Source organism: Hyaena hyaena, unplaced genomic scaffold (genome assembly GCF_003009895.1).
Source record: "Hyaena hyaena isolate Hyena2069 unplaced genomic scaffold, ASM300989v1 scaffold_0, whole genome shotgun sequence".
NCBI lineage: Eukaryota > Metazoa > Chordata > Mammalia > Carnivora > Hyaenidae > Hyaena > Hyaena hyaena.
The window spans coordinates 14,733,813-14,746,427 of record NW_024080632.1 but is presented as its reverse complement, the minus strand read 5'-3'; the positions used below and the strand labels follow the sequence as shown (position 1 = coordinate 14,746,427).

General features: G+C 57.1%; 1 protein-coding gene across 2 annotated transcripts; it reads left to right on the top strand.

Moving 5' to 3' along the window:
• Window positions 1–79: 79 nt before the first annotated feature.
• MMAB (metabolism of cobalamin associated B) lies at window positions 80–12,000 on the top strand. 2 transcript variants are annotated; one of them, XM_039216950.1, is made up of 9 exons: window positions 80–252; window positions 1,383–1,444; window positions 4,213–4,306; window positions 5,747–5,804; window positions 7,854–7,926; window positions 8,178–8,275; window positions 8,630–8,694; window positions 10,241–10,344; window positions 11,654–12,000. In XM_039216950.1, the coding sequence occupies exons 1-9, from the start codon at window positions 137–139 to the stop codon at window positions 11,677–11,679; spliced, it is 696 nt and encodes a 231-aa protein (XP_039072881.1). In that variant the 5' UTR covers window positions 80–136; the 3' UTR covers window positions 11,680–12,000. The 2 variants fall into 2 exon arrangements, with proteins under 2 accessions (XP_039072881.1, XP_039072815.1); XM_039216884.1 differs by having other exon boundaries at window positions 83–252; window positions 10,241–10,300.
• Window positions 12,001–12,615: the final 615 nt, after the last annotated feature.

The window sequence follows — 12,615 nt, the reverse complement described above, 5'->3', positions numbered from 1 at the left end:
TGTCCCGCCCTGGATCGAGAGCCAAGGACCAATGGAAAACGGTGGCTGAACGGTGGTGCGGCCGGAGGTAGGTGGAGTCGCCCTGCGACCTGGACGGGAGCCTGGCGGGGTCAGCCGCGGACGAGTTGCCAGGCGTATGGCTGTGTGGGGACTGGGAGGCCGCCTTGGCCTGCGCGGGGGCCTCAGCGCCAGCAGGCTGCTGTGTTCCCGTTTCCAGAGCCGCGGCCCCCAGGGCGTGGAAGACGGGGACGGGTGAGTGCCTGGCTTGGGAGGGTAACTCGGACACCTGCGGTGAAGTGTGGTGTCGTCGCCATGGTGACGTCACTCCGCAGTGAGGTCACCGCAGCAACCGCCAGGTGACACGCCTTCTCTTACTCCTGACATCATCGTGGCCACGTGGGCACCGTGGCAGCCAGAGACCCAAGTCTTTGCACAAGTCAGAACGAAGCCCAGCTGTCGTGCGTTAGGGCAGAGCACGTCCCTTGGAGGCCCCGAGGGCCATCTTGCCCCGCCTCACCGTCAGGTGGAGCCACAATTCAGATTCTGACCTATTTCCAAAGACGCAGATACAGCAACTCGATCGAAGGCGGCTGTCCTCACCGACCTTGAAACTTGCACCCCATTCCCGGAACCTGCCATGAATTTGTAATGGATCAAGTAATTGAACGTTTGAATAATCTCGTGGTGCCATATGTTAGTGTCAAAGCCTACGTTAAAGGTGTTATGGTGCCACTTGAAAATGCCAGAAGTAGAACTCCGTGTTGGCAGTTCTTCATTCCTGAGTCTACTTGACCCAGATTACTTTCTCTCCAAGAAGGGAAGGGAAGGGAAATGGCCCAGATTACTTTCTCTCCAAGAAGCCCTGACCTGGTGGAATGGACGTTAAGAGTCTGGGTGGGTCGAAGTAATGGTGTCTGTAGGGCAGAGGTACCTGGGGTCTGGAGTAAGGTAGTCTTGGGCATGAATCCCAGCCCTTGTCTTCCTTCCTCGGTGACCTGGAGTCTCATCCTGTGAGCTCCAATTTCTTCAACAGTAAAAGGAAGGTCACAGGTAGTGCCTATGGAATAATTCCAGGAGGTACTGCCAGGAATCCACTTAGCGCAGTAAAGAGACTATGGAAAGTGATCGATAAACCCAGTGAATATTTACTGAGCGTGCGCATTGAGCAGTGCGCTACATGAGCTGCTCTGCAGATACAGATGTGGGCAGGACGCACAGCTTGCCCACAAAGGACTGAACTGGGAAGAAAGGAAAATGATGTCAACATGAGATTCAAACAGAGGAGGGTAGAGGACTGCCTCTGAGGTTATTGAGCAAGATGTGACTCGGTGAAGGAGGGGTCACACCCACTCACAATTTCTTGATGTCTGTCTTCTCATTAGGCAACAGCCTTCCTTGAAGACACCCAAGATCCCCAAGATATACACCAAAACAGGAGACAAAGGTAGGGGCAGAGGAAACATGCAAAAGACTCCTTTTGAAAGTTCTTCCAAATGGTTTGCGTACATTAAAAATTATGTAACGGGCGCCTGGGTGGCTCAGTTGGTTAAGCATCCAACTTTGGCTCGGGTCGTGATCCTACAATTCATGAGTTTAAACCCCGTGTCAGGCTCTGTGCTGACAGCTCAGAGCCTGGAGCTGTCGGAGGCCGAGCCGGCTCCGACAGGTCCAGGGGTCCCTAAAGGATGGACGGTGTCGGCGAAAGAGAATGAGAGAGCCCCGAGATTCTTTCTGATCACCAGGCAGGCATCTCTGTCCTGTTGGTTTTGGTGTCTTTATTTAAAAGTTCAGCAACAACATGCGGTCAGAGAAAAGAATTTCTTACAACGGGAGGCCTTTCATGATGTCAATTGCAGAATTATTTCGACCAAGGAAATAACAGAATGTTCTTAGTGAAAAACAGCATAACATACAAGTTAAATTGTATGTAGATAAGCTAGGAGTTATTCTGTCTGGCTCTCAAGAAGATAAATGTTGCTGAATTGGTTTATTTGTGGAAACTAACATGGGGGCCCTAAATGTGTCAGTCTCTGCACCTGGGTTTATGTTTTAGCTATTTTATCTATCCTCATCCCAGCTGCCAGTGTAAGGGAGGGGGTTTGTGGAATGCAGGCCTTGAGGAAGGGACTGCCATGCTTCACCAATTAGCAAAGATATATGTAGTAGCTGTGTTCTGCTCTTAACCCCAAAATAGGCTCTTTGTCTCCGGGCCAGGTTCAGTTGTAACTCTTGTGTTCTTAACCCCCTTTATTATCTAAGCCTTGGGTCTGCAAGGCCCATAGGAAGAGCCTTTTGACAATTGCCCATAGAGCTTTCATCCAAAGTCTCTTTTGTAAAGGCAGGAATATGCTTTTCCTTATGAGGTATCTGTATTCAGAATATGGGCCTGATATGGAATATTGGGAGGCCTGGTCAATACCAGCAGGCTTATACCCAACATGAGCCAATGGTAGCAGAAGGAGATCACAGTTTTCATTTCTCATGGCAGGAGCTGCAAACATTGCCACTTCCTTGCCGTGATTGCCATCCAGAGAGGCCGGTTCGGCTCCCGGCATGGAGCCTGCTTCGGATTCTGTGTCTCCCTCTCTTTCTGCCCCCCACCCCCACCTTTCTCGCTCTTTCTCTCAAAAATAAGCAAACGTTAAAAAAAAACTGCAGGTTGGGGTGCCTGGGTGGCTCAGCTGGTTAAGTGTCCCACTTTTGGTTTCGGCTCAGGTCATGATCTTGCGGCTTTGTGGGATTGAGCCCTGCATTGGGCTCCACGCTGGCAGTACAGAGCCTGCTTGGGATTCTCTCTCTCCCTCTCTTTCTACCCCCCCCCTTTTCTGTTTCTCTCCAGGTAAATAAATAAAGAAACTGTGCAGGTCACTAGTATACGTATATTTTGAGGGTAATGTGCTTACGCGGTAAAAGTATAAAGGATATGCATGCTATATACTTAATGCCATTGAACTGTACTCTTAGAAAGGGTTAGAATGCTAAGTTTTGTGTTATGCGTATGTTACCACAATAAATAAAAAACGGAAGGAGAGCATGCATAGGGATGACCCACAGAGGGTAGCGTTGATGCCCTCCAGCTGAGATGCCCAGGGACAGTCTGATCAAGTGGGGTCACTTGGGTCATTACATGGCACACCATGGGCTCTGTGAGAAGACGCTGGAAAGGACCCAGTACAGGACCGGGCTTCTGTTAGGTGTGCTGGGCCAGATTCCAGGAAGGGGGGTGTGTGGCTCTGGATTGGATGCTCAGGAAGTGGGGCTAATTAATTCTCTAGGTGGGTATGGTAATCGTTCTTTATCCAGAAGGTGGGTGTGACAAAGAGAGGCCGATGCTGTCATGGATAAAGAAGCAACAGGCCCTCACATCAGCCAGAAAATTGGGACATTTGGTCATTTTTACAGTTTGGACGGCATTCTGGGCTCAGACATGATTACAGAGGGTCTTGTGTGGGGCTTGCTGTGTCATGGTCAGAGTGGGCCCCCAGATGGTGTTCTGCAGAATTGTTCGAGTCCCAACGGAACACCACAGCCAGCCTGTGAGCGCCGGGCCAGCTCCTGGCCGCCAGGAGCAGGTTCGCTCTTCTCCGTGGTTAAGGGAGCATGGTGGGAAATTGTGACCCAGGCAGAGATCCATGGATGACTTTGATTTTATGTGAAATATAATTGTAATATATACATAATATGTATCTATAAGTTTTATTTCTTTTTTTAAACAATGTTTATTGGGAGACAGCGAGAGAGTGCCGTCCCATGCCAGTTGGGTAGGGGCAGAGAGAGAGAGGGAGACAAAGAACCCCAAGGAGGCAGCATGCTGTCAGCACAGAGCCTGATGTGGGGCTCAATCTCATGAACCATGAGATCAGGACCTGAGCTGAGATCAAGAGTCAGATGCTTAACTGACGGAGCCCCCCAGGTGCCCCTTTATATGTCTTATGTGATAATTAGTAGAATGATTAGTACGTGATTTTTAGGATTAAAGTAAAAGCACATCAGGAAAGAAGTGATGATAGTGGTTACCCTTAGGGATGCCTGGGGGCTTCGGGGGTGCTGATCACAGAGGTATTTTCAGGCAGTAGCAATGGATCGACTTGTATACGTAGGATTTGAGCGCTTTTCTGTGTATATGTTATCCTTCCGGTGGAAAGTTTAAAAAAAAAAGAGCATGTCAGGAAAAATAAATCTTAATGTGGGTGGCTCAACATCTTTTCACAGGGTTTTCTAGCACCTTTACTGGAGAAAGGAGACCTAAAGATGACCAAGTGTTTGAAGCCTTGGTAACAACAGATGAATTGAGCTCAGCCATTGGGTAAGGCAGACGGGGTTGGCCTTGAGGCCGAGTTTGAATCGGCATCAGTAACGTAACTAACAACTAACAGGAAGCTCTCGAGAGCGCTGGCTGGTCCTGGAGAGGCAGACACAAGATGGAATGGGCAGAGGGGAAGGAAGGTGACTGCTAGCATCAGCTGCTTAGGACCAGCAAATCCGCAAGCCATCGCCCCTACACCACCCCTCCTTCCAGACAGGAGACTGGGGGCACCTCCACTGCGAAGAGTGAGCGAGCGCCTCCAAGAGTCAGGCAGAGAGCGTCTGCCCCATGTGCCTCGGAGCCCATGGTGTTGGCGGCGCTGGGGGAGCAGACAGCATACGGGCACCTGCGGGTGGCTGGAGCCTTGAAGGAGCGCACACCCAGGAGGGTCTCCAACCAGCCTGCATGGAGGGTGTGTCTTCACTGAGGATATTGCTGAGCATGTGTTTGGTGCCAGGCCAGAGAGTGTCACTCTGCAGAGGGCAGACTGTGTCCTTCCCATAGAGCTGTCCCTTGCAGTCCAAAGTGGGAGACCTGCACTAGATGACAAATTAACACGTTTGTCCGTTTAGTTCTGACTGTAAAGCGGACTAAGAAGGCGCATTGGTTGTGCCCAGAAGGCGACCTATATGGCGCGGTGACACATTCACCCCATCCCCTCCTCAAGCCCAGCCAGCTGCCTGGCTGCTGGAGGCGGCCCCACCGAGAATCCAGCTCTCCCGGGTCTGGAATGCCTTTGACCCTCCCTTGCCCCTTCAGGCCCCTGCTTTTGCTAATCTTTGCCATCCGCTGCCAGTCCCCTAACTCCTTCCACACTCTGTTAATAGTCCCCTTGCCAGCCTTCCCCCCGGGAACCCTGCGAATGCACTGCCGACTCTTCTCTGCCAGGCCCCGACTGGTTCAGAGAGAGGGGGCGGAGGCTGGAGGGAGGCCAGAGCCGGGGCCCTGACCTGAATCTGGGGCGCCTGGCTTTCCCCGTCCCTCCTGCCTTACCAAAAACTCCTATTCAGCCTTCAAAGTCCCACTTCGAGCACTGCTTCCTCCAGGAAGCCCTCTCTGAACTCCAGCCAAGGCCAAGGTCCCCAGGACTCTGGCCTTTTCCTCCAGAGCGCTGATTTCAGTCGTATGATGCCCAATTCACACCTCCTCCCCCTTCCAAACAGAGCCTGTGTCCCTTGTGCTCACGCTGAATTGCTTGGACCTGGCCAGAGTAGGCAGTGAGAAAGGAAGTGTTGACTGGGTGAGTAGTGAGTGTAAGAAAAGGCATTTTGAGCAGCAAACACGCCTAACCGAATGAAGGGTTATGATGTTCTCACTGTCAGCAAGAAAAAGAACACTGTGGTGTTCGAGCTGAATTAGCTAAATGGGAACTTGGTGCCTTATGTACAGCAGGGCCCACGGACTGGTGTTAGAGGCAGATTCTTTTCTTTTTCCTCGTAGGTTTGCTTTAGAATTAGTCGCAGAAAAAGGCCACCCATTTGCTGAAGAGCTTCAGAAAGTGAGTAACAGTGTCTCATCCCGAGTTGGGATTCTTTATCCCTGTGGCCTGATGGCCATCACTGCATTAGCCATCTGACTGTCACTTCCTCTCCGGATCACCTGGGGCAACTCACTCTTTGTCTGGGAGCCTCTGTTTCTTTGTCTGCAAAATGGGGACACGGGGATCATCTCCCTCCCAGGCAAGTGGTGAAGACAGCACCAAAGGGGGAAACATAAAGTGCCGTGGACTTGACCCAGGCGGCTTCTGCCCCCTGGGGACGCTTGGCAATGTCTGGTGTCACTCTTGGGGGTTACAGGTGGAGGGGGAGCTACTGGCATCTAGCTGGTGGTAGAGGCCAGGGATGCAGCTAAATGTCTGACAGTGCCCAGTGCCGCCCCTGCCACAGAGAATGCCCCAGGCCTGAGTGTCAGTAGCCCCGAGGCGGAGAAGCTCTGGAAGGCCAGTGTCAGCAAGCCCTGGGCCAGGGGGCCTTATGGTCTTTAGTATTAGTGTTCTGCTCCTCAGGAGGCATGGAGACTGAGCCACAGACAGGACTTCAACAGTGGAGACCGGGCCGTCCCCCAGGACCACAGGACGTGTCTGAGGTTGCAGTCTACATGTCGACCTTTGGCTGTAGAAGCTGCTTGCTGGACGGCAGCCCTTGGCCCGCTTCAGTCCTGTGGGCCAGGCTGGGGCCTGCTTAGGCTCCTGGGAGCAGGCGGGGGGCAGTGAGGGGGCCACAGAAGGATGGGAGGCCTCCAGTGCCAGAACGATCTGTGAACGAGGCACCTGCTGTGCGCCGGGGGTGGTTTTCAGCTTCACCATGGAGCGTTCATGTCCGCGGTGGTCATTTCCGCACGGTGTGCTCCTCTCTGCGCGGGGTTTGCAGAGGGTAAGGGGGGGCAGTGACGTGATGAGTCCAGCTGTGCTCTAGGCCCCTGTCCTTTGTCCCAGCGCCACCTCCTCCAGGGCCTTGTGCAGCCTCTGGCCAGGTTAGGCACCTGTGCCAGCTTCCCACAGCTCCTGTGCTCCCACCTCTAACAGCAGGCGCCACAAAGAGTGTCACGAGGTCTGATCTGTCTCTGTCCCCCCTGGCCTGGATGCCCAAGGGTGCCGACTGTGAGCCCCTTGCCCGGAAGCCCAGCCAGGCCCCTGCTCTCTGGGCCCATGGAGAGCACTGGACAGCCGGTGTGTCGCTCTCCTCCCAGAAGCCTGTGAGCTACAGGTTAACGTCCACGTTCTGGGGCAAAATGCACTCCTGAAGGAGAGGGCTGCCTGCCCCAGACTCCCGGGCTGGGACCAGGGGAGCTGGGATCCATTCCCGAACTGTCTCCGGCTTCCTCCCGTGCTGGGGTAAGCGCCGCAGTGGCCGTCTGCCTGAAGCTCAGGAGACGCCAGGGTCCTCGCCCAGGTTCTGCCGGTCGGCGGCCCAAGGGGGTGCCTGGCTCCAGCCTCTGCCCTCATCCACCGGGCCCTGCTCCTGGCACGCCGTCCCACTGGTCGTCTTGGCAGAGGTCAGACTCCCCCTCATGGCGCCCCATCCCGCTCAAGCGGCCCCTGGCTGGGCACAAAGGCGGAGGCTGCATTCACGGGGCTCACTGGCCCGGGCGCCTGTGGGTGGTTTGTCGTGCAGGGGTCGACCACGTTCTCACAGATACTTGTCCTTTATGGCTTAGAAGGCACTGTCACGCTTGGTGTCTTGGCCCAGCTGTCACAGGTCAGAAAACCAGAGCCTTCAGTTTAGAGAAAAGGAGAAAGGCCTCCCAGGGCCCAGGCTGAGGGAGGCAGAGTGGGGAGAGAAGATCCCTCTTGACCGTCACTGGACCCCTGACGCTCGTTGTCTGTGTGACTCGGGCACCACCGAGGGACCCAGGGCCCCGCTCAGCAGAGTTGGTGTCCAGGGTTTGGCAGACTTTGCTAAGTGGCCGGCAGGCGCCAGCTGATGAAAGGTCCGCTCGGCCCCAGCAGGGCAGCCCCTGCACACGCGCCTCTGCACGCAGGAGCACGTGGTCCCCGCCTGGCCTGCCAGGAATGGCTCCTCACTCTCGCCTTCTGTTGCTTCCCCAGATCCAGTGCTCACTGCAGGACGTCGGCTCTGCCCTGGCGACCCCGCGCTCCTCGGCCAGGGAGGCTCACCGAAGTAATTTTCTCTCTGAACCCGCTCTGCGCGCACGCGGAAGGGCCCTGTGGGGCCCGGGTCTGGCCGGGTGGGGCTCTGTCCAGGGTCCTCTGGGACCCCCGTCAGCCTAGCCCACGGACCCCGAGAAGAAAGGCCCTCCCAAGCCGGTGGAAGTGGTTTGCAGGGCCCTCGGGGCAGAAGGGACGCGGGCGGTTTCCTTGGTCTGGGGGGGCGGGGGCCTCATGGCCGTGTCCTGCCTCTCGGCTCCTCAGGATGTGCTGCGTTCGAGGCGGGGCCCATCGTGCAGCTGGAGCAGTGGATCGACAGATACTCCAGCCAGCTTCCCCCCGTCACGGCATTTATCCTGCCGGTAGGTCCCAGGCGGTCTCAACCTGGGGGTGGCCGCACGCGTGCGTTCTTGGAAACGCACTGGTGCAGAGTAAGTGCCCTCTTTAATTTTTGCCTGTGACAGACGCTGGCCCCCAACCTCCCCAGTCCCCTCCGGGGCCCCTGCCCAGCCCTGCCCGCTTTGGACGGGGCTGCTCAGGGGGTGCGCCCCGCTGCAGGGCCCCCTGGAAGCAGAACACCGCCAGCTGGTTGGGGGGGGGCAGGGTCCTGTGTCTGTCGGTCCATCTGTCCAGGGGGCTCCCTGTCTGCCCTGGGCGCCCCGCCGCCCCCACCCCCCGCTCCAGCCAACACGCTCTGTTCTGCTCTGTCCTTTCAGTCTGGGGGCAAGAGCAGCTCCGCGCTCCACTTCTGTCGGGCCGTGTGCCGCCGAGCAGAGAGACGGTAAGGGGACCAAGGGGGCCGGCGGGGACTGGGTCGGAGCGGCAGGCAGGCCCGGGACAAGGGGTGGCAGCCCTTCACCCCCCCGCTTCGCCATTCCAGGTAGATGCTGGCCAGCCTGGGTCTCTGTCCTCAGAGCCCTGCATGGTGGAGGGGAAACAGTGGAAACAGTGGCCCGCGAGCAGACAGAGGACAGATGATGTAACCACATCAAGAGCGGAGCTTACGGAGAAACAGGCGGGTTGTAGGTGAACAGGGTGGGGGAGGCCCCGGTGGGTTTAGCTGGTTATGTACGATTCTGGCGCTCGTGTGCTAGGGAGGTCAAAAGGATTTTGGGGGAAGAGTCCTCCCTGCCCTGCACCCCGCCTCCTCATCCCCGGGGGTTAACGTAAGTGGGGCAGTCGGAGCTGGGCAGGGATGAGTGGAGAGCCCCATGCTGTGGTCAGGCCGGTGAGGGACATGGAGGGGACACAGCTCCCCTCCCGGGGACACAGCGTCTCTCCAGGTCATGCTGCATGACGGTGACATGAAGGGACTCTACTGCTGATGGGTAAAGAAGGGCCCAGAGGGACCCACAAGGCTGTGGGGGCCCCAGGGAGGAGCTCTCAAGAGACCCGCTATCCGCTGCCCCAACACCTCCACGTCAGGAAGAGGAAGGACCCCGGAAGCTACTGACAGCCTTTTCAAAGACACTTGGGAAGGGTTTCCCTGCAGAGCCTCCACTCACACCACTCGTAACACCAGCTGCCACCCGGCTTTCCGGGAAACGGAAGTAAAGCCCTACCTCGGTACAATGGGCAGGGCTGTGCTGGGCATTTGCCCATCATCACTTCGCTGATGCCTCAGGATGACGTTGGCAGAGAGGGGGTGGCAGGCCCCCGCATACAGGAATCAGGGAACAGGGGCTCGGAGAGGTGACCTCATGGCCAGGGCGGTCACCTGAGTGGTCCATGGCAGAGTCCAGGTTTGAGCTCAGGTCGGTCTGGTTCCAGACCTGAGCTCTGTCCACAGCCCCACATCAAACAGGTTCCATCCCTCATGAAAGGCTCGTGGACCCAAGTGGTTCCCAAAGGGATCCTGGGTCACAGCGCTTCTGCTTCAAAAGAAAAATGTCAGTCCCTTGTAGAAAACTGTCCATATCAGCAACGCTCACAATAGCAAAAAAATTGGAGAAGTGCGAAGGCCCAGCAATGGGGCCTAGTCGAGCAGAGGAGAGGTCTTTGGGACACCAGGCAGGGAGGCGGAGATGTTCCCGTGGGAGGATAAAGCCCCCTGGAGACAAACCCAGAGCCTCGGTGTTGGGGGGAGCACCTCCCAGCAAGGGTTATGCGGGGGAGGTGACCTATGTGACCCGCCAGGCAAGGGCCTGCCACGTCGCCAGCTCGGCAGACAGCAGGTCTGTCCAGGCCAGAGGGATGCCTGTGGCCAGGCTGCCAAGGACACCGGGTCGAGCTGCTGCAGGCTGCGAGGTGCCGGTGTGGATAGAGCCCTGGGTCCCCGGAGTGCCGGTCCCACAGCGTATGTGATGTGATGTTTCTTCCTTTTCCAGGGTGGTGCCTCTCGTCCAGATGGGTGAGACGGACGCTAATGTGGCCAAGTTTCTAAACAGGTACCCGAAGGAATTTGGAGAGTCCCACTGCTCAGAGAAGCTAGGCACGTTGTGGGGAGTAACGATGAGAGAAGGGGCCCCACACGTTCGTACCCACCGAGGGCCTGCATTGTGCCAGGTGCGGTGTCGGGTGCAGGGATGCAGCTGAGAGCGAGGCAGGTCCCGTCCCTGTCCCTGCTGGGGTGAAGGTGTCGTTGGGAGAGGCCGTTGGGAAACCAGCAGCTTGCAGCCTAAGAACAAAGGGACAGTGCAGTAGCGGGGGGCCCACTTGTAGGTCGAGTGGCCAGGGAGCCCAGGCAGGGGTGAGACGCTCTCTCAGCCCCTCCCCACAAGGCTCCAGGGCTGTGTGAGCCGAGAGGCGGCTGAGCAGAGCCAGCTCAGGGCTGTCTGGGCCCAGGACCCAGTGAGCTGGGCTGGCCCCGGGAGGGCTCCTCTGCATTCCATTCCAGCCTCACCTCATGCCGTCCAGTGTGAGCAAGGCCAGGGCCCAGGGGCAGGCTGAGAACCAGGGGGGCTCTGGGAGCCGTCCTGGGTGTCCAGAAAGTGACCTCATAGCCAGGGTCTGGCCCTTGACTGTGGTCACTCCGCCCACTGGGACGTGACCTGATCAGCCCCTTTCTTCCTGGGGGGTGGGTGGGCTGAAGGGAGAAAGGAAGGTTCCATTCATCATCACACCAGTGACCTTTGGAGAGCCTTATAGTCCCGTAGTGTTGTGTGGGCCGAGCCCGTTCATTCCCTTAGCAAGGAGATTAGAAACAAGCATGTCCCCACCTTCCAGGAATGGGAGACACCCAGAGCAGAATCTCTTCCACTGCCCCTGAACCCTGTCCCCAGAGAGACAGCTGGGCATTAGGAGGAGAGGGGGCTCGATCCCCATGGAGGCGTGGTCAGGGAAGGTTCCAGCAGGACGTGGCATGGAACGGGGGCCGGGAGAGGTGGAGGAGGGCGGTGGGCAGTGCTCGGTGTGAAAACGAAAAGCAGGGGACGGTTGAAAGGCAGGCGGCTTCATGAACTCCCTGTAGGCTTCTGAAGGGCAGGCTGGGTGTCTCGGTCCTGGTCAGTGGCGGGTACACAAGCCAGACTAGGAGTGGCCCAAAGCCATCAGCCCTGTGGGGTCCGGTGGGGGTGGCGGCCTCTTTGGGCAGAAGCTGCTGCGGCCCCGGCGCCAGAGTCACAGAAGCCGGCCCAGAGCGCCATCCGTCAAGCCCGAGTTGGCTGCACACCTGCTGTCAGGCCCAGTGCTCCCGGGCCGTGTGATTTATGTTTCCTCCTCGAAGGCTAATATGGGAAGGACCCAGTTAGCATTGATCTCTCATTTCACATCATTCCATTTGCTTCTCTCTGTCCCTCCAGACTCAGTGACTATCTCTTCACGTTAGCCCGATACGCAGCCATGAAAGAGGGGAAGCAGGAAAAAATCTACAAGAAAAATGACCCGTCGGACCGAGCCTGAGGCTCCTGGAAATAACACAGAGGGGGAGATCTGTGGACCCCTCCGAGGTGGAGAGTTTGTCCTTCCTGTCCTGATTCCTGAAGAGCTCGCCCAGGGGAGCTGGTGGAGACCCCTGCCCGCCCTGCTAGCCTCTCCTGGGTCTTGGAAGAGGTGGTAATGAATGAATTCAGTATCGGGGAAAACAAGGCAAAGTGATCTTGGCAACGAAGAGCTACACAGAAAAAAATTAAAAGCGGGAAAAGCTTGAGCCGTGTGTGTGCGCGTGCGTGTGGTAGCCGGCTCAGGTGGCATAAGGATTTGGAAGGACACAGAGGCCCTTGGAAACGTAACTGGGGTTTAGCTGGGCCCGAGGGTCTGTAAATGTCACGTTTGTACAGGGGAAGGCAGATGGGGTTTGGAAGTTCGGTCACCTCTGAGCCACCACCCCTGCCTGCGTGTGGGGGCAGGGCAGCCGCACGCTGACAGGCGAGGCCTCGAGACTCGGTGGAGACTCGGGTGCACGACAGGAGTGCTCCCCCCAGAGGGGAGCCTTCCTCCCTCCAGGGACGAGGGGCGGCCGGCCTGGAGCAGGACATCTTTCTCTATTGGCTTGGGCCTCTGAGATCCCTGCCATGGCTGTATTTTCTCTCTCTTGTCGCCGCCGCCCCCTCCCACTGCGAGATGACACTGCCAGTGCCAGCTGTGTCCTTGGGAAGGGGATATTTACGCCGGGCGAGGAGGCAGCCCGAGAACGTGAAGATCGCGCGCTGCTAATTGCTAATGACTCCGGAAGGGCAGGCTCTCGCTAACTGTCAGGGCCAGGATGCCTGGTGGACTGGGCTTGGCAGTCGTTCACTTATGGACCCCCTGCTTAGCATTGGGC

Bases quoted from the DNA above. Each gene is read 5' to 3' on its own strand.
- MMAB (XM_039216884.1), top strand. From the start codon at position 137: ATGGCTGTGTGGGGACTGGGAGGCCGCCTTGGCCTGCGCGGGGGCCTC. The intron at 7,927-8,177 runs GTAATTTTCTCT...TCGGCTCCTCAG, and splicing joins GGCCAGGGAGGCTCACCGAA to GATGTGCTGCGTTCGAGGCG. The intron at 8,695-10,240 runs GTAAGGGGACCA...TTCCTTTTCCAG, and splicing joins TGCCGCCGAGCAGAGAGACG to GGTGGTGCCTCTCGTCCAGA.